The 22,863-nt window shown below is 34.5% G+C and overlaps 1 protein-coding gene across 1 annotated transcript; it reads left to right on the top strand.

Annotated features, from left to right (window-relative positions):
- The first annotated feature begins 4,332 nt into the window (after positions 1-4,332).
- Positions 4,333-14,899, top strand: LOC131956467 (uncharacterized). Its single transcript, XM_059320918.1, has 9 exons — positions 4,333-4,401; positions 6,007-6,102; positions 6,580-6,644; positions 8,379-8,523; positions 9,380-9,438; positions 11,248-11,392; positions 12,837-13,034; positions 13,156-13,199; positions 14,678-14,899. The coding sequence occupies exons 2-8, from the start codon at positions 6,036-6,038 to the stop codon at positions 13,176-13,178; spliced, it is 702 nt and encodes a 233-aa protein (XP_059176901.1). The 5' UTR covers positions 4,333-4,401; positions 6,007-6,035; the 3' UTR covers positions 13,179-13,199; positions 14,678-14,899.
- The last annotated feature ends 7,964 nt before the right edge of the window (positions 14,900-22,863 follow it).

The raw sequence follows: 22,863 nt of genomic DNA, 5'->3' as shown, positions 1-22,863 counted from the left end.
TAAACTTTAGCGGGGAGGGTTGGGAGTGACTTCAGTTAGACTACTTAGTCAAAATATACCAACAGCAAAATGAACTTTAGCGGGGAAGGTTGGGAGTAACTTAATTTAGACTGTTTCAACAATTCAGGCAGTAGTACCAACAGCAATGTGAACTTTAGTGGGGAGGGTTGGGAGTGACTTCAGTTAGACTGTTTGAACAATTCAGGCAGTAGTACCAACAGCAACGTGAACTTAAGTGGCGAAGGTTGGGAGTAACTTCAGGTAGACTACTTAGTCAAAATATACCAACAGCAATGTGAACTTTAGCGGGGAGGGTTGGGAGTGACTTCAGTTAGACTACTTAGTCAAAATATACCAACAGCAATGTAAACTTTAGCGGGGAGGGTTGGGAGTGACTTCAGTTAGACTACTTAGTCAAAATATACCAACAGCAAAATGAACTTTAGCGGGGAAGGTTGGGAGTAACTTAATTTAGACTGTTTCAACAATTCAGGCAGTAGTACCAACAGCAATGTGAACTTTAGTGGGGAGGGTTGGGAGTGACTTCAGTTAGACTGTTTGAACAATTCAGGCAGTAGTACCAACAGCAACGTGAACTTAAGTGGCGAAGTTTGGGAGAGACTTAAGTTAGACTACTTAGTCAAAATATACCAACAGCAAATGTGAACTTTTAGGTGGGAGAGTTGAGAGAGACTTAAGTTAGACTGTTTCAACAACTCAGTCAAAATTAACCAACAGCAATGTGAACTTTAGTGGCGAAGGTTGGGAGTCACTTCAGTTAGACTGTTTGAACAACTCAGGCAGTAGTACCAACAGCAATGTGAACTTTAGCGGGGAGGGTTGGGAGTGACTTAAGTTAGACACCATGAACAACTTAGTCAAAAGGTGCCAACAGCAATGTGAACTTTAGCGGGGAGGGTTGGGGGTGACTTCAGTTAGACAACATGAACAACTCAGTCAAATGTACCAACAAAAAATGTTAGCTTCAGTGATGATGGTTGGAAATGACTTTTGTAAGAAACCTTGAAGAACCCATTCAAATGTACCAACACCAATGTTATCTTTAGTGGTGAATTTTGCAAGTTACTTTTGTATAAAACGTTGAACAAAACAGCCAAAGATACCTACAGAGACAGTTATACTAACTTCAATGCTAAAAGATGGAAGTGCCTTTTATATGGAACTTAAAGCAACAAATTCAAGCGAAAAAACATAAATGTATTGTAGAGGTTGGGAGTGATATTTGTAACAAACTGTGCTGCAAATTTAAGTTGCATTTCGATTTTATAATATTGCTTGACATTGTGCCTTAAGTAATGAAACCCAACTTGGTGATATAAGAGTTATTGAAAGTAACAATATAAGTTAACAGATACGTGTTCCTTAAACGAATAAATCAAATAGATGCTAATTCTGGCTTAAACAAAAGAGTGTAATAAGTTTAATTGTATATGAGATTAGTTGTTTATTTATATACAACGTTACATTTTTTACAGTTGCGAATTAGTTTGTTATTTGAAGTACAATTAGTAATACACACTTCTTCGTGTAAATCGTTAACAGTGATGCACATTTTCTTGCTATATGTAATTATATTAAAACAAAAACTACATATTTTAATGCATATAGTGAAACAAAAGGAAAAAACTATTAAAATATATTTTTCTAATTTGTAGTGTATTTCCAACAAAAGCAGTATGTTATTTCTTTGTATCACAAAAGAATAATTCTTTTACTTGTAATTTTCAATAAGTAGACTTCATTAAAACACATCCGTACCCACTATGTATTGAATGTTCAAAAGATGTGTCGATCGTTAGATAAAAGACGCATTTCTAAATAGGTCATCGATTGAGCGGCATTTGTTATTTTTGTTAAATAAAACAAAGAAATAGCAAAGCACAATTTAAAAATATGCAAGATCTATAATCGATCTGACCTTGGCTATATTTTTATCAAAATATTTCAACGGCTGTAACAAGTAAGAGAGGGAGTATGTGGTTGGGTGGATCGTAGAGCTTACTGTATAGCCTCCAAAAGTTCAGATGGGTTCGAGACATAGGGAAACAAAGACGGCTTTAGCAAAGTGTTAACCACACTTTGCTTATGTATGCCGAGATATTTAAAAAAAAACTTAGCTCTACTTCATCTGCTTCCTGCTGTGTCTTGGTGAAAAACAAGGAAAGATAATGCGAAGATAAAGTACAATGTTTCCAATATTATTTTACGCTATACATTCTCCAAGATGACACACATTGGGCTACAAATGCTAGTTTATCATGTCGAAGGGGCATGTAGAGTATTGTAAGTTTACTGAAATTTAACAGTAAAAAATCTATTTATACAATGTTATTTTTATCAATAGGGCATTTATTCAAAATGTGATAATATAATGTCGTTAAAAACATATCTTTTTCTTCTAGCTTTTAGTATGTTGTGTTGATATAAATAATGTTTTTCATATGTATCTGCATAATTTTGCTATTATTTTAAAATTACATGTTTTTTTTCTGCCGCATTATGAAATAAACAAATTAAACCAATTTTTAAAAAAATTGACACACCTTGTTTTAGTTTTTAAAAATGTCTGTATCTGTCGAGCTTGACAATCCATGGGGCAGGAGAAGTAGAGCTAAAACCATCCATCCATCCATCCATCCATCCATCCATCCATCCATCCATCCATCCATCCATCCATCCATCCATCCATCCATCCATCCATCCATCCATCCATCCATCCATCCATCCATCCATCCATCCATCCATCCATCCATCCATCCATCCATCCATCCATCCATCCATCCATCCATCCATCCATCCATCCATCCATCCATCCATCCATCCATCCATCCATCCATCCATCCATCCATCCATCCATCCATCCATCCATCCATCCATCCATCCATCCATCCATCCATCCATCCATCCATCCATCCATCCATCCATCCATCCATCCATCCATCCATCCATCCATCCATCCATCCATCCATCCATCCATCCATCCATCCATCCATCCATCCATCCATCCATCCATCCATCCATCCATCCATCCATCCATCCATCCATCCATCCATCCATCCATCCATCCATCCATCCATCCATCCATCCATCCATCCATCCATCCATCCATCCATCCATCCATCCATCCATCCATCCATCCATCCATCCATCCATCCATCCATCCATCCATCCATCCATCCATCCATCCATCCATCCATCCATCCATCCATCCATCCATCCATCCATCCATCCATCCATCCATCCATCCATCCATCCATCCATCCATCCATCCATCCATCCATCCATCCATCCATCCATCCATCCATCCATCCATCCATCCATCCATCCATCCATCCATCCATCCATCCATCCATCCATCCATCCATCCATCCATCCATCCATCCATCCATCCATCCATCCATCCATCCATCCATCCATCCATCCATCCATCCATCCATCCATCCATCCATCCATCCATCCATCCATCCATCCATCCATCCATCCATCCATCCATCCATCCATCCATCCATCCATCCATCCATCCATCCTCCTTTCCATCATTACGTCAATCTATCTATCCGTCCATCTGAACAAAATATGCAACTCCGTCTAGCCGTCTAACCGTTTATTTAAATTATTGACGTCAAAGAATTTTACACTTACCTTCACCCCAGCAGTGCGACGCCACTTTGGGACAACACGATGATGTTCTTCGTTCTATTCAAAAGCTTTTACTAAGTGTGGTCTCAGTGAAAGAATAATAAATACATAAAAACGTTTATAATTACAAGCTTTTACAAATGCACTAAAAAGAAGAAAATAATACATTGCTTATTAAATAATTTTTAAAAATATAATAAATTATTTTTTAAAAGCCATTTCGTAAATCGGAATTTCTTAATAGCGAGGCCTGAAACGATGTCATTCATAGGCCCTAAATGGCTGCCCCCCCCCCCCATTTGTTGTAGAAGTTGTAATACAGAGCGGGCTGTCTGGTGTGGCTAGCCGCTGTCGTTATGTCATTATGATGAATGCTGTTTACGACTGGTGGTTTTTTTTTTCGGAATATTATCATAGGCGCGTACAGTTTTCTTATGATACGTAAACTTACTACATATAAAACTTACAGAAAAATATAATTCATTAGCAGATACAAGCATTATGTGTATGTTATTGGATATCTGTAATACTTTGTCATGTTTACTTTCTATAAAATCTGAAAGGGTGTCCTTCACAATATTTTTTGAAGAATCATACATACCTCTGGATTATTTTTTTTAAGTGTTTTATTTTTGGAACAGTTTTAATTGTCTTCTTCGTTGTTCCCAACTTATGAAGTATTCTGTATTATAACTTCTGGCCTTACCGTCTGCAATAGTTTGATTCATTCCTTTCTTTTTGGTAAGTCCGTTTTGTTTGTACAAGATATACATTTTCTCGACTACAAGTCTAAGTTAAAGTTAGTTAGTAAACATTTACTCTAGAGCTGGTAGTTTTGTTTTCATAATTACAAACTAAACATTAATTGAAATTGTTTGCATGTAATATATATATATATATATATATATATATATATATATATATATATATATATATATATATATATATATATATATATATATATATATATATATATATATATATATATATATAATACTAATAGTTTCGCTGTCTGTGTATGTATCTGACAAGAACGCTCTGTCTGTCTATCTGACAAGAACGCTCTAGAGAAAACACAAGGAAATTAAAAACATGCATAGTAATTCGTAAAAACGAAGTATGACGTCGTCACATTTAGCATAGAGTAGAAAATAATCTCAAGCCGGAGAGTGCACACAGTAATATGACGTCATTGATTCTCGAGTAAACATTGAATAAAAAGGAAATTTTGTCTAATCTAAGTGGTTTGCGTGAAGAGTTTCTTTCATACAATTCTTTCATACCATTCTTCGGGTAGGGGCGAAGCCCCACCCCCGAGTAAGAACGTCTGAGCCCATCCCCCCGCCCCAACTCAAAAGAAATTTCCTCATCGATACTCTATAATAAAATTACCGCCTAATTAATGTGTCTAATCTAAAAAGGGGTTTTCTTGCAATTTCTTTAATGCAATTCTTCGGGTAGTGGCTAAGCGCGACACCAGTGTTTCTTTCAGACTTTTTCCTCCCCGGAGAGGGGTGGGGGTACTTTGAATTTTCGGGGGCGGGGGTAGAATTTTCGGGGAGGGGGCGGACACTGGAAAAAGTATATAATTATATTTCGTTGAATGGGACGGTAGACATGTTTTTTTGGGGGGGTGGGGGGGGGGGTGGGGGTGGGGGGTGGTGTGTGTGGGGGGGTGGGGTGGTTTTAGTTTACAGAAAAGAGACAGTTCTATCAGCCTAGCGCCCGTTGTATCCTTCCTCAACGGGCCATTTTTCTCGTATATATATATATATAAATAAAGCAATGTATGTGTGTGTGTTTCTTTTGTCAGTCTTTTATGCATTACTACACCTTTCATTACATCGCCGTGAAACTTTGGGTAGTTGTTGGAAATATTTCTTGAGAGGTTTCTGCGAACCCCCCTTCTGCAAGCGTCGACAAAGCTCGAGTTCACTATGGCACCCCCCCCCCCCCCTCCCCTCTACCATCCCACATGGACGTCATACATAAATATCCCATAAGAACTGGGCGGGAGTATGGGTCTAGGAACAGAAATTCATTTTTGGATAAACGACTATAAATGATAAGGTTGGCATAATGGGATATTGGTATGTTTTGTGCAGCCCAGTCGACAGAGCATTTCTGAACTATAAACTACGTCGTGTAGTGTATATGTATATATATATATATATATATATATATATATATATATATTTATATATATATATATATATATATATATATATATATATATATATATATATATATATATATATATATATGTGTGTGTGTGTGTGTGTGTGTGTGTATTTGAATTTTTTTTAGATTAAACGTTATTTTACATTAATCTATTAAAACCTGCAGAAAGAAAAAAACATCCAGACTCTTCAAACATGGCCACAGTCGCAGTTACCCAAATCATTGTTATGATGTTATTTTTCAGTACATGCCATGCTCAAGGTGGGTAACATAGATGTGCAAAAAGAAATTTCCAAACAAATATATATATATTTATATATATATATATATATATATATATATATATATATATATATATATATATATATATAAAGAGAGAGAGAGAGAGAGAGAGAGAGAGAGAGAGAGACGTCTATATTTATGACCCGTTCTTAGCATTAGTGGGGACACACCCCGGATATTTTATTCTTTAGGACCGTCGTTACATAGGGCAAATAAAAGTTCCTTATTAAGCTAAAACAAAAGTTATAAGTTAGAAAAGAAATGGAAGTTCAGAAAATGTTGGTATGGGTTGTGGGCTGATGTCATATCAGGGGAGTTGTATAGTTTTGTAACTAGTGGAAAAGAGTTAGGGGGGGGGTAATAATCGTCAAAAACTTTCGACCGAGTTTAGGTGAAAATTGTTTAGATATGTTTAGGAATATTTTAGGCGAGGACTAGTATTTCGTTGTGTTTCAGACGGTTGTGTCGCTTACGGTTTCAACCCATTTACATCTTATACCGTTACTGTTGGTTCGCAAAAGGTAAGTATCTCTCTTCTAGTTTAATTAAACTAACCACAACTTAACTGATATTTTTTCTTGGATAGATTAAATCTAATAACTATAAGTTACGTAGGGGCTGAAAAAAAAGCAACTTGAATTGATTAAATAAAACAAACTGAAATATAACTAAGAAAAGAATAGCGTTAGTTTGAATGTATAATTACGTCACCAAAGAAAACCTAACTGTTACAGAACTCAACTTGCCCAAGGCCAGTTAACACAGTGTAGAAGGCTAATCTTAGACGTCGATTCTCTACCCTGACCTACTAACTCCATTGACTCCGCTGATAAAGTAGCTAACGTAATAATGTACTTACATACAGTGTTTCTTCCATACTTTTTTTCTCCGGGTGGGGGGGGGGCACTTGAAATTTTCGGGGGCGGACTAAAATTCCGGGGGGGGGGGGCTGAATCTGGTTGCTTACATACTATTACATACTATTATGAATACACATTTCTTTGTTCTTACAGATTTATAATTTACACAAAGAAAATACAAACGCAAACATAAACGCAAAGTGCTCACAGTCTAGACCAGGGCGCCAAATCGCGCCATGCTGGGGCGCCGGCGGAACCGCCTGTTTCAGCTTAGTAAACGACTATAGTACCCCAATTTATTCATAGTCTTTTGCACTCACTTTAAACGAACGTAGGCGTCTTAGCGAACACGGGAAAGCCGGTGCGCCAAATAGCACCCTGTTGTGGCGCCGGAGGAAGCGCGGATTTGAATCACTTAAAGACTATAGTAACCTTTCTTATCCATAGTCTATCGCACTGTTCAAATCGAAATTATGCACCATAGCGCTCTTAGGAAAGCCCAGGGGGCCAAATCGAATCCTGCCGGGGCGCCGAAGGACGCGCATGTTTCAATTTAGTAAACAGTTACAATACTCTAAGCTTATTTGCAAACGGAAAGACGTATTAGAGGAAATTTAGGAGCTGGCGTCTTAACTGTTATTAATTTTTGAGAACGTCATGTAATGAAAACATTGAAGCTATAAAACATAAAAATAGCTCCTAAAAAGAATTTTTTTCGATCTTGCCTTTACAAGCGTGAAAACTTTACTCTGCTAAATGTACTGTCAAAACGTCTGCTTACAAAAGGTGCGCACGGTGGTAAGGTAAAAAAAAAGACGATCGACGTTTTTCCTGTTTACTACACAGACAAAAACGAATTCCCTATTGTGCGCAAAAGAAAAAAGCACAATAACTTGCGGGAATTCCGTTCCCGAATGTTACTTCAACTGTCTTTGATTAAAAATAATAATAAGAAAACAGTACGTTCGGTGTACAAAATAAGTAAAAGACAGTATTTACAATACCTACCATATTTCACTTAATCAATCAACGCTAATTATGTGGTTTTTTTTCAACACCAAAACAATGTAATAAAAGGTACATTTTTTCCTCCCAATGTAATGTTTTTATAAAGGGAAGTAACTGTTTTTCCCTAATTTATTAAGGGATGTAAAGAGTGCTAAAGAACTAAGTGTAAATAATTAGAGATTTTGTGAAATGTGATACATTTTTAAATTATTACCATAACTTTGAAAAATGAAATTTGTTTTACAACATATATATATATATATATATATATATATATATATATATATATATATATATATATATATATATATATATATATATATAGGTTCTAATATATCTTATTTTTAATTATTATTGATAAACGCTTTTATTTATACAATATTTTAGGATTGTTTCTCGGCATGTGTAGAAGCAGCCAAATGCTATCACTATAGCTACAACGGTAACTGTACAATCACAGTACTGGCAGTACCAATTGATACATCTGCAGATAAATGGTCTTCGGGGACTGTGATTTGTTCTAATGATATGTGTATGTAAAACGCAATTACCTCTTTATCTAAAGTGTTATCTAATAAATTATTTTATTAAATGTATGAATATAATTTATAAGCTTTAAAAAAAATTATTCGAAATGATACTATTAAAAATGCTTCTACCTAAGTCTATGCCTCCGCCAACACTTACGCTTATATCTATGTCAACATCTGCGTCGTCACCTCTTCTTACATCTATGCCTATGCCTACGCCAACATTGGACATATAAACCTCTTCTAAACCTACGCCAACATCTACGCCTCATCTATACCTACGCCAACATCCCTGCCTCCTCTATGCCTACGCCAACATCTACGCCTCTTCTAAACCTACGCCAACAACTTCGCCTCTTCGAAACCTACGCAAACATGCGTCTACATTTATGCCTCAATTACACCTACGACTATACCTAAGCCCAGTGGCGTAGCGAGGTCGGGTGTCACCCGGTGCGGACACTTACTGGTGTCACTCACCAGAGGCGTAGCGACCCTTCACGGGGACAAACTTGCAAACTTTCGATTTGACCCCCCCTCAAATTTTTCTCTATATATTTTGCTATTTTTTGCCTTGGTGTCACCCCCCTAGATGATGTCACCCGGTGCGGTCGCACCCCCCACCCGCCCACCTCGCTACGCCTCTGCCTACGCCAGCACCTACACCTAAGTCTATGATTATTTTTCCGCCTGTTTTGTGGTGAACGGTGTGGTGAGCTGATGCCAGTGCCTTTGTATCGTAGTCCGTGGCTTACTCCTTGACTTTGCCTCTGTGCCGACTAGCCTATCGATAGCCATTTATAACATGAACGAATGTGTTTAGATAACTTTATATTTGTATATACATTTTTTTCCTAGCACACTGTTCAGCATATCTTTCCTTCAAAGCAGCAAGCCCATTAAGTACTAATCACGCCGTAAGTCTTGTCCATTAATTATTTTTCCAGTAAGTTATTGTCGTTTAGGCTACTAATTGCACAATACAGGCCTACTTTATTGATTTGGAGTAAAATTCAATTTTAGTACAAGAGATTGTGTTTGCTTTTTACTTTCTTGTGTATACAAAGTATAGAGAAAGTCTTGTAATCGTGCAAAAAAAAAAATCGAGATATTTGCAAATCTCGACGTTTTACACCTTCCTGAGTCGGAAAAACATAGTTTTGCAATCTTGTCCGTATGTCTGTGTGTGTGAGTGTGTATGTGTGTGTGTGTATGTAAACACGATAACTTGAGTACCGTTACAGCTAAGTTGCTGACATTTCATATATAGGTATTTTATCCAAATCGTAGATCCATATCAACTTTTGAGCGATTTCCGATAACCGGAAGTGGTACTTTTTCTACTTTGAATTTTTCAAAAGCCTATAACTTGAGTAATATTTCAAATAGTTAAATGAAATTTCACATGTAAGTAAAAGATCTAATTCTCCAACATCTGACAAATTTTGAGTAATTTCCGTTGACCGGAAGTAGTAATTTACGCAATTTCCGATTTCTCAAAAAAGTAATGTAAATTTATAAATTACTAATAATATTGCGCACTATTATGCACATTTTATTGGGCGTTCACTTGGTATGCAATTCTTTTTCCACGAGATTGTATTCTATTTTAAAAAGTTTAAGTATTTAAAGTATTTTTAAAAATCATGTCAATGTCCTGAGTTGCCATCCCTCGTAGTGTTATATTAGAATATTAGAGAAAGTTTAGGGGAGATCACTCCCGGTTTATTTTATGTTACTTTTATTTATGTATACTTTTTTAATTTCTCGTAACCGAAGTATAGATAAAGTATTGTAGTAATTCAAAAAATCAAAATCGAGATTGTCAAATATCTTGTTGCTTTACACCTTAGTTTTGCAATGTTTTCCGTATGTCTGTGTGTGTATGTGTGTCTGTGTGTGAGTTTATGTCTGTGAACACGATAACCTGAGCACCCTTACAGCTAGGTTGCTGAAATTTCATAAATAAGTATTATATCAAAGTTGTAGTTCTGTATCAACTTAACAGCGATTTCCAGTAAAAGATCTAATTCTCTGCCTTCTATTAAATTTTGAATAATTTCCGGTGACCAGAAGTATTACTTTAAGCTATTTCCGATTCTTCAAAAAATACATGTTTTTATAAAGTACTAATATTCAGCACTATTATACACGCATTGTTATTATCCCGAGTTGCCTACCTCGTAGTGTTATATAACAATATTCGAGAAAGTTTATGGGAGATCACTCCCGGTTTATTCAGTTGAGTGAAAGTAATGTCTTTAAATGCCTTGAACAATAAGCTTTGAATTTATTCGAAGTCTTCATCCAGCGCCTAATTATTCTCTGCCGTGCTAAAATATATATTGCGATTAGTGCCAGAATAACGGTCAATACATTTACTTTAGGATTATCCCATATAGTTTGAAAATCATAAGCATTTACACTAATTAGCTTCAATATCATACGAGGGTACTAAAACATTTAGTCACCAAGTATGTAAATGTATAAGTAAACACAAAACTCACAGAAACAGAAGGGACAAAAATAAAACACGTAAATTAACTATTTATAAAAAAGAATTATGGATTATTACAATAGTTTAAGTATTTTTAATAGATAAAAGTAGCTGAACACTCATGACAGACATTGGATTAAGGTTTCAGTTTGCCTATTCGCTCTTATTGCTATATGAAGCAGTTTGTTACAGCTGATTTCATATTTGTATTTCCTCTTTGTCGACTTAGGGATGTTTTCAGAGCTGTTCAAACAACCCCAAATGCCTTGGGTATTCATACAACAGTGGCTCATGCACAACACGGATTTTACAAGGAAATGCGATCGACATAAACTCTACGCAGAATACAGAAGCAATGGTCCGATGCAAAATACGTAAGAATTCTTTGGCAAATTAAGAACTTACATTTTTTTTTCAAAATATTAAAGTAATGTTAATTTTAGAGCACTAAAGAAAGTACAAACATTTTCAATTTCCCGTAGCCTACATAGAGCATAGAGGAAGTATATTAATCGTGCCCAAAAATAACATGAAATTTTGTCAATTTTTGCCGTTAATATCTCTTTACTTTATAGTATACGAAATATAAAGAATGTTTTGTAATCATGGAAAAAAAATCAAAATCGAGATTGTGATAAATTGTGACGATTTACATACAGCCTTCCGGTACGGAAAAAACTTTATTTTGTTATTTTGTCCGTGTCTTTGAACACGATAGCTTGAGTAGACCTACCGTTTCAGTTAGGTTGGCGAAATTGTGTATATAAGTATTATATCGAAATCGTAGTTCTGTATCAACATTTGAGCGATTTCTAGTAACTGTAATTGGTACTTACTTTACTTCCGTGTTAACACAATAACCTGACTACTTTTTAGTTAGGTAGACGACATTTCATATATAAGTATAAGATCTTATACTTGGATTACTTTGATTGTCATCCAATAAACGGGAGAGGTACTTTACTCTATTTCCGTCGTCTAAATAACGACCACGTAAGCGATGTTTTACTTAAAAATACGTTAAAAATACGACCCACTTGCAAGGATTGAACTCTCCGCATTGTCTGTCAAAACTAAGCATTAAAGCTAATATTCAATTGCCAATAAACTATTTCCCTAACCTGCTAAGTATTTAAACCACTGTCGAAACCTGCTAAGTATTTTAACAATTGTCAAAACCTGCTAAGTACTTGAAACACTTTCAAAACCTGCTAAGTAAAAACTTCGTCCTTCATTATCAAAGGCTGAAATTTTCTTTAATTTAATTTTGTTTGTTCCAAAATGACTTACTTAAAGGCATTCTGTTAAAATAGCTAAATCCAGAATCTGTAGCTAAACATTTAGTGATGATTTTTAAAAAGTGTATTTTTTTCAGAATCAGTCTTCAGCTTCTTAGCAGGTGTTGCAACTGGATTCCTCAATGATTTTCCTCTCAATTATGCACTCATTGTTTTGCGTTCCTTTTGGTGCTTAGTTATCTTTCCTACTCTATACTATTATATTTTGGAAAAAAAATCTTTTGCACCCTTACTATTATATAAGAATATACGAGAAAGTTTAAGGGATATAACTCCCGCTTTATTTTATGGAAATATAAAAGATAAATTACTTACCATGATAGAAAATACGCATACTCATCACCATGTTGTTGTTAGTGTTCAGCATGTAGTCCAACGCTTATATTAATTTTGATCAAATTATTAAAAAATATAAACATTATCAGAAGGCTGAGAACAAGAAATTTATGGTTGCAAGTGTTTTAGTGTACTATTTCATTTTACAGTGAGATCAGTATAATTTTAAAATCTCACTCTTTAGCTGAACCAACGACAACCACCCACGAGACAACCACCCAAGAGACAACCACCCAAGAGACAACAACCCAAGAGACAACCACCAAAGAGACAACCACCAAAGAGACAACCACCAAAGAGACAACCACCCAAGAGACAACCACCCAAGAGACAACCACCCAAGATACAACAACTCCACCTGCTACTACCATTAAAGCGACAAGTAATTAATTAATTGCATTTTAATTATATAATTAACTACGTTAAAACTACTAAAATATATATCAAATCTATGATTTTTAACAAAAATTTGCATTAAAATAATTACCTTTAATATGTTATAGGAAAACGTTGTAGGAAAGTTTAAAACGTGGCACTCTTCTTGCAAGTAAGTTTAAGTAAAATATCCACATACCAAAACCTTAACTGTTTTATTTCTTCGACAATCGCTATGTGCTATGTATCAATACGTTCAGTTTGATTTGCCCTTCCAATCGGTTGTGTTCTTGCAAGTTGTACTGGAAGTATTTCGACTCTAATGCTATTGTGACCATTTATTTTTTTCTTTTTAAATCATATATCAGACATCTGGGTCGGACTGTAGAGCACAAAATACTAATCCGAGAGTCGAGATCGAATCCCGCGATCGAATCCGTGAGGCCCCCATATCTGATGGCTAAATTCTTCACGTTAGAAAAAGTACAATCGGCTGTGTATAGAAATGACCACACTGTCATTTTATAAGCCGTTATATACTCTATAGCCTTACGCACAGACTGGTTAGAAAAGGTTGTGCAGTGGTTTATAGTGGTTTATACAACCAAGGTTATAAACCATTTTTTTCCAATATAATAAAAACGTCTTATAAAAGCTGAGGAAGAAAATTGAACATGGCATTATATTTTATAAATGATACTAATATACTGATTATTATTTAATGACAACTCACTAGCCTGCTGCCTTACACCACCATCACAGTGTGGGCAGTAACCGTACATTTAAGTGTAAGCACACCGTCATTAGGTTAGGTGTTTCCCGTGCGGTAATTAAAGCTATCGACCCCTCCCCCCCCCCCCCACACACACACACACTTTCCTCCAGTAATGTTGCATATTCTGTTTGGTGATTCCCGTCTCTCAATGCTTTTTTACAGATTTAACTAGATAAAACATTTTTGTTATTGAAATTTTATCATTTTTCGAATTTTGTGTTGCCCCTTAAATTATGTAATCCGGGTGCGTACCTCACCCCTCACCTAGTCACGTTACTGAGTTCAAGTGTTTCAATTAAAGTATTGTGTGATGTGCACATTTTCTTGCGTACACAATCGTATACTTCTCGTGCAAATGTTTTGACTTAAAATTAATGGTTATTGTACTTTGTGAATCTGTATGTTACTAAGCATAGTATTAACGTTACAAAAAATAAGGTCATAAATTATCAGTACTTTATTTGCCTAAAATATTTAGACGAACATGGTGTGTGAATGGTGGGTAATAGACATGAATTCCGTAATTTTATTAAATTCATGAATAAAAAGCATATAACATTATAATAAATATTTCAATATATGTTCAATTCTATATATTATTGAAAACGTAGTTCGACAATATAAACCATGGGTGAGAGTGAAAACAAATCAATATTAATAAAAAAAAAACGGTAGTACACTCTCATGTAGCGGATTAGAAATTATATTGTAAATATGTCGATAATCTAAGAAGAAATCTTTGCTGTGGTGATGATTAAATTAATGGAGTTGATTCGAAACATAAGAAACAGCAAATTAAGTCTTTTAATTATAGACATAACTATTAAAACCTACAGTGTTGTTTTTTTAATGATTTAATTACTTTTTTTCAACAGCAATGAATTGTGAAATGCCGTCTACATAAAGATAGAATCATCATTAACTACATTTGTGTTGAAACATCTAAAGTCTATATTCTACACCGATTAAAATTGTAATTTTACATTTTTTGGACGTTTTAAAATTGAATTACTTATTTAAAATCAAAAATATTTGTCACTCAGCACACAATAATTTCTTCTACTTTTATTCACTAAATTCAATTAGCAATTGAATAAAGTTGCTTCATCATCAGCGTCTCTTGTTGTGTTTAACGATGTTACAAGAACAGGTTTTTCATTGTTTAATCATAACCCAACTTTTAATGTCAGTACATTTAACAATAAATTTTAAATACTAATGACATGAAAGGTTTGCTTAGCTTCAGGTTTATCAAAATAAAGATACTCTTTTATTTCGATCAATGCTGACTGCTACGCTGGGTAGATCTGAATTAACAGGCCAATAATATATAAACAGACTAATAATTAAATTTATAATTTATTTAGGAAGAATTAAATATAAAGAGTGACGGCGTAGTCAGGTGGTGGAGCTTACGACTGTTTACGGGGTAGTCTCCAGGTCAAATCATTGGGTCGAGCCTGTTGGACGTTTCTGAGTCAACCCAGCTCTGATGGGTACCTGACTCACGTTAGGAAAAGTAAAAGCCGCTGGGCATAGTTCTGACCACACTATCTGTTCATATGCTGAGGTCACAGAAAGAGGTGAACTCTACTTCACTTGCCACAAAGACCTTCAGGTTTGGTAGGGGAGCTTTACTTAATTACTTACATATACCCATAGGCCTATATAAAAATTTCGTTCAACAAAATTAAAACGGGATGAAAGGATTTTAGAAAATGGATAATAGAGTAAAATACCAATTGAGCTTATCGGAGGTAACACAGACTTGAAAAATAATCCAAGTATAGGATCTTAGAGGTGCGTGAAGGTATTGGTTTTGTTAAATATTTTGTATATTTGTGATTGATATGAAAGCGACTGCCGATGTTTCTCGTTTTCTCTCTTTTTCGTCTAAAACGAGACAGTGTAAGTCGGCAGGTCTGTTACACACGTTATGTATTCTTTTTTGGTATTTTGGTATTTTCTAAAACCTTGTGTATTGATATTGTGGGTTCCCCACGATGACTAAGTTGGGCTCAGTCACAAGTAATTTTGTTGTGGGTGTCCGAGACAGTACTTAGTATATTTTAGTTTGCCTCGAGTTTTAGGTTGCTGTAAATATGGAATATGAAGATTGTCTGTGTGTTCAGAGCCTAGACTATCAGAGGCATCGAATGTACATAATATTCCATTAAACGTTGTGTTTTGTTTGTTAGTGTTTGTTTAGTATTGGATTAAGATGTTTTGAATTTGACTTAATGTTTACGTTTTTTATTATTGGTTCCATTTCAGTTAAATAAATTTTATTAAATTGTTAAAGTTTTTTTTGTGATTTTATCTAGACTAAGGTTAGGGTTTAACCGCCGTGGGTTTTACCACGGTTGCACTGACCGGACAGTTATTAGTTAAGCTTAGGGAAGGGTAGATAGTGTAGTCATCCCCCCCCCCCCAGCAGGGCTTACATAAATGACCCATATCTTTTTACCCGTTGATTTAAACCTCACATATTATTGATAAAAATTAATCGTAATTGAATGCCATACACACTGATATACAATTTAAGTTATTATTTATTTATTGAAGAAGGATAATTACTTAGTTTTAAAGAAGAAAAAATAAAGAGTTGATTTTTTCGGGCTAAAATTACGCTTCTATCGGAAAAATTAATAATATGAATTCGTTTTCATGAGTTCTTATTTATAGAAAACGAAAGGACGTCAATTTTCCTACAAAAAATCATGGATCGGATTAGTCTTTGTACAAATACTTTAATTTTAGTTAATTTTATAATGCGGCGACGTCAACGTTTAATCGCGGCCGCTGAACGGCATTCCGCAGTGTTAAAAAATGCCGTTTTTCGACTTGTTTTCCATAAACATATCTATAAAATACAAAATCGATCTAACGAGAAAACTACAAGAAGTATATACAACAAAAAATGGCCGCTCTAGCATCATCATGACCTAAATTTACGATTTAAAACTTGGATTCTAAAAATCAACAAATTAAATAGAGAAAATTTTATCGAACGCTGGGAGCGTCGTTACGGTATGGCAGGCCGGCAGACCGACCGCTGGGAGCGTCGTTACGGTCTTAAAGAGTTCTAGAATTTAAGAAGCGAACAAGATTTTTATTTGTAATATTATATACGAGCCGACCCGCCGCTATTTAGTTGTTTTATTTTCGACTTTTCAGTAATTCATAATTTGTGAATTCGACAGTACCAATGCTGCCACTGAAAATATCTATATATATAATTCTCTTCTTAGTGTTTTAAAGCAAATATTTTTACGACATAAAAGCTTGTTACTGAAACTTTTTTATGCATTTGTTTAATACGTAGATTTGTAGGAGGCTATTTTATTCTTGACCAGCGTGTCAGTCGCCTGGTGTTACAATCTCAGAACAAAAGCTGGTGCTAGGTTTTAAAAGGTTTTCATCAAAATCTTTACCAATCGTATATTTTTAGACGACTTACCGTGTTTTTTTAAATAATTTTTTAACTGATTTATTGAGGGGTTGGCTCCGGAAAAAAACAACGTGGAAAACACATTTTTAATCAATAAGCCTTTTTTAATTTATTTTTGTATGTATAAGTTAGAGTACTTAATGGAAAACATTTGTATGTACCAGGCACTCTTCTGAGTGGTGATCTTGGAAAAAAATACCTTTTTTGGAGTTCTAACATTCCTGGGGTACTCCAAATCAGAGGCGTAGCGAGGGGGGGGGGGGGCGGGGGGTGCGGACCGCACCGGGTGACACCCGACCTCGCTACGCCACTGCTCCAAATAGGCACGCCAAACGCAGCCCATTGTCTTTAAATTGCTTTCTTTCTCAGAAAATTTCCCAGACGTATTCTTCACAGTTCCACAAAGCTTCATGACGATGGGATAAAAAGTTTTGCACACCATAAAAGACAAACCCACAGAATGACCTCTTACTTTCATTCTAAGTCTTAATTTTCTAAAACTCTAGTTTTTATTGTTTTTGTTTCTTAATTATTTCTCTCATTTTTACTTTCATTTCTTTTTACAGTCATTGAAAATACTGGTTTCGTTAACTAACAGTAAACCATTTTTTTTTAAATTAAGAAGAGCAGGCTGAAATCAGAATCAATTGCCTCAATGGCGCATAACCAGTTGACACGTCGAATACTTAATTGTGTTGGAGGAGGATCACGAAGAAGAAGAAAAAGAAAGTGCTTTATTACATGTGGATGCGTTTTTTCAATTGAGACTTCATAGTTAGGTAGATTAAAAAATTAACCGAGGCATCAAGTTCATAAACTATGGACGTTATGACACAAAGCATGACGTCAATTTGGTTCAGTGTCTTAGTGTTCAGGATGTAAAACTCTTGCAGGAGTTTGGCAGGAACCACGATGACGACATAGACAACGCAGACGGTGACGAACATCCGAATCACTTTCAGATCTTTCATTTTCTTCGATACAGACGATGTTCTGTTTTTAGAAATTTTTCGGATTGATACAAAATGTTTCATCAAAATCATGATCGTACAAACAATGATGATGACGAAAGGAACAGATGATGTAAGAATAAACCGGTTTAGATTAAAGCACCTTGATATGGTGCTTAGCATTTTTAAGTCTATGGTGACATCAAAATTAAAAATGTATTTATAGAAGTAAACTTCAATGTATTTGTTTTCCAACAAACACACCACAACCGAATAAAATATTGACAAAACTAGCAGAATCTTGATCCGTGTCGCTGTGATACAACTCGAACAGCCCCAGACAACGATTATTCTCTCCACAGCTATTAAAGCCACTTGGTTAAAACTAGCTACAATTGCAAATCGATTTAGAACAATAACGATGCTGAGGTATTCGATTATTGTGCTGGCAAAGACCGTGTAGCAATGCCGAGCACAGACTACAAGTAGATTACATTGTATCCCAGTGGCAGAGAAGGCTAGACTCGTGACAGACAGTGACGCTACGATAATGTTGGTGGAGTCACGGAGTCCCTGGCGTGACGCCTCCATTATGGTGAAGAAATTTCCCAGAATTCCAAAAATACTCAACGCACTCATTAATACGACATTCAAATAGTAAACTAAATGTTGAGTGAGTAAAACTTTTGGTGCCAACTGATTTAACTTAAAAAATGAGGTCTTGTTTACAGCCAAAGAAACAAATTCCATCAACAAATCCATTAGTGTAGGCTTTAAACGCGCAACATGTAGGAACAAAAATATGTTTTTTTTAAATTAAAATTAAACCTTACTCTAAAACAAGTGTATGTTTCAGTATGTAAACTTAATATTTATTTAAAACTCAAGAATGCCTAAGGGTTCCAAAAATCTCTCTAAAATAAAACTAGCATATATATATATATATATATATATATATATATATATATATATATATATATATATATATATATATATATATATAATTTCACTTATTTAATTGTAGGCCTACTTGTTGGGTACTTTCTTGTATAGCTAATACTGTTATCTGAAATTGTATTCAAGTTTCAACAAAAGAGAGAAGAGGTTTAACCAATGGACATTCATCAGTATTTCAGTTGTTTGAATCACAATGGTATTTCAGAGGGATGAATCATGAAGATAATAACCTTGCTTTATTACACTGCACAATCCATTCAAAAGATATCTTTGTTGATTGTAATAACAAAGAGAAAAAAATCGTTAAAATGTTGCAATTCTATGTGCTTTATTAAAGTATTTTTATTTTTCCCCATAGAATTACAATTACATTTCTTTCTTTGTTGTTTATAACTGCGTTTTTGGATTACGTTGTAATGCGAGGGTAGAACATTTTAGTTTTTTAATTTTCTGTCTGAGAAAGAAAAGTAACGTATGACATTAAAACATTTCACAGCTACAAGCTTGTAAAAATTAACAGCGAGACGTTGACATTATAATAGATATAAAAATAAATGTGACGTTTAATAGTTATAATATTTTTGTTAGAAACTTTACCACAGAACACTTTCAATAGTAATAACGTTTTTATGGGTTTTTTAATTTGTAAAGTTATTGGAAGACTTAGACAACTCTTGACAAAGACTAACATTAAAGCTACTCATTCAATCGAAAATGTTATTAATAAACCAATGTTTTGTGTTGCATCTTGCAAACAAAAATTTAAAAATATTTTTAAAATTTATTTTAAGATTTTAACAGCAACTTACAATTTTGTCGTATATCTTGAGCCATTCAGTTGACATCATTTGTTATCTAACCTATAACTAAATGTTGCTTGCTGTGTTCTATTTAAAAGAAGGTTCAGATTTCGACATTGAAGTTTTTCTTTTATTCAAAACTAGAGCTTGTAAGACAAGATGTATAGTTAGTTGTTAAAATATTCAAACTTACTTACAAAACAGAAATTAAAAACGCTATTTTATTAACAAAACGCTGTTTAGTCCGTCTATTAGATTTCTTAGATTTCCCTGAGTGTACTGAGGGTCATCAAAACAATTTAACGAGTGCTACTTGCATTTGTTTCTACTAATTCGTCATCGTGTTGAAACCCATTTTATTGTCTGTATAAAAAAATTTAGAGTCAATGGAACAAAATACTGCGAAAATGGATTAGAAATATTTTTTTTTTAAACAGCGCCATTCTCATTAAGTAAATATGTATCTCTTTTACAGATATCTAAAAATTAACTGATTAAAATATATTAAAATTGTACTTACAAATTAAAACTATCATTTGTATGAAAAAAACGTGAATTTTATACAGTAACATATAATCGTCTCATCTATTGATAAAACCAAATCAGAGCAACAAAAAAAAAATCATAAAAAACGTTTTAATAACAAGCTTTTATGTAATAATGCACTAAAAAGTAGAAAAAAAATTATAGACTACTGTTTATATTACTATAAAGAAAAGCGTGGGTCACTTTAGTACCGATTGGATACCTTTACTAATATTTGAGTAGAGACCCACGGTTTTCTTTATAGTAATTTAAATAGTAGTCTATAATTTATTTTCTACTTTTTAGTGCATTATTACATAAAAGCTTGTTATTAAAACGTTTTTTATGATTTTTTTTTCAGTACTTTACATGTTTTATTTACAATAGAGTTACATGACTAAAAACCATTGCGCGCTTCTGAACGTGATGGCGCAGCTATTGAACGTACCGTGATGGCGCAGCTATTGAACGTGATGACGCGTGTGGTGTGGTTGGCTAGACATGCCTACTAATTTGGTCCAAATTTTAATTAATTCATAAAAAAATAATTAGGCATCCAATTAAGTCAAATTTAATTTCAGATTGCATTGTCTTCATGTCTTGACCCACGTGCCAAGTGTGAATCGTATCGGTCAAGTACAAGTTTCCGAATTTTCACTCCTGCATTTTGGTCTAGACTGACGACTGACGACTGGCGACTGACGAGGAAGTGAGTTAAATAAAAGCTTGTAAAAATAAACAACAAATATATTTACACATGATTTTAGTGATTACGGTATTATCAGCACGGATACATTTCTGCAGTTAATATTTAACATTTGTTCCTACACAGTACTGTACACTAACAATATGGAGACACCAGGAAATATTGCACGCGACGCCTACGATCTACAAAGCACAACTAACTCAACAGAAGGCAGCAGCAGATGGATTCACAAGGAGACCCCATTCATGTTTTCTTTCCCTATTGCCATTGTCTTCTATGTCATCGGCAGTTTCGGCGTGTTCGGAAATTGTGTGACAGTTTTCATTGTGTGCCGGCACGGCCTCAACACGACAACCAACATCCTTCTTTGTTCTCTTTCTCTCTCAGACCTTGTTTTTTCAGTCAGCAACATCTTGGAATACTACTATGTTTGCTATAGATATACTCTGAAACTAGAATATCAAGTTGAAGACTCTGCTGCGCCTACAATTTTATTCAGCATTTATAATTTATCCTTATCAATGAGCTACCACAGTGTTGCCTTGATTTCCATAGAGAGACTCTTAGCTGTTTCTTTACCTCTGAGCGTATCTAAACTTAGTACACCAACCCGCGTTAGGTGTCTTGTCGTTTTACTTACAGTTTACGTTTTAGTCATCAACTCGTTTGACAATAAACTAACCGTGTTCTATCTGAATAAATTTATTTCTAATGATCAATCCATAATATCTATGGTCAACTCTTTCAGTATTGGAATAGTTTTTGAGTTTTTAAGGATTTCCTTTATAGCTTTGATCCCCCTTGCGACTGTGTTCCTGTGCACGTCGTTGACGATAATTAAACTTCGGCTAGCGTTCAAAAAGATAAACAACGTGTCGACTCAATTTAAAAATTCGCACAAAATAAAAAAGATGAAAGTGATTAGAATGCTGGTTACTGTGTGTGTTGTGTTTATCGTGTTGGTTTTACCTGTGACAATTTTACAAACGTTGAAACCTTTAAAATCTGAAGTGAACTATAATCTTGATTTTTTAAGTTATATTCTTTACCAAGTGGCAGGTTCCATCAATTGTATTATTTATATCAAAATGAGTTCAAATTTTTCCAAAGCATTTAATTTGTTTTACTTTTGTAGATAATCCTAGATTATCCAGTTTTATTCAAATAAAATGGCATTGTTCTTTCTAAAGTTTGTATAGTTTAACAACTTGTCTAGCTAGATATTTAAAAAAAGCTACATTCCTGTGTTGATACAATTAGGCCTATTGCAATACTACTTAGTTTAAAGTCTTCTAGGGTTAAAAATAACTTCAACAAAGTGTTGTATTGTTAAATATGCATTACCTTATTGTTGTATTTTAAAAATGTGTTTTATGGACCGTAAAATATTTTTCTTATTATCTTATTATTTGCTCAAGAATGTAATTTAATTAATTAACATAAAATCGTTTTTAAATCTATAATATAATGATAAATTGATGGGGCATTTTTTGTTCACCTGGTTTTTCTTTGGATTATCTTTAATTTTTTCTCTTATCACATTCATAAAACCAGAGGCGTAGCGAGGGGGGGGGGGGGGGGCGGGGGCGTGGACCGCACAGGAAGACACCATTTAGGAGGGGGGTGACACCAAGGGAAAAAATAGCAAAATATATAGAGAAAACTTTGAGGA

The sequence above is a fragment of the Physella acuta genome, unplaced genomic scaffold (genome assembly GCF_028476545.2).
Source record: "Physella acuta isolate Inbredline_101_S28 unplaced genomic scaffold, ASM2847654v3 ptg001151l, whole genome shotgun sequence".
In the NCBI taxonomy this organism is placed as follows: Eukaryota; Metazoa; Mollusca; class Gastropoda; family Physidae; genus Physella; species Physella acuta.
This window is presented reverse-complemented; position numbering and strand designations above follow the sequence as displayed.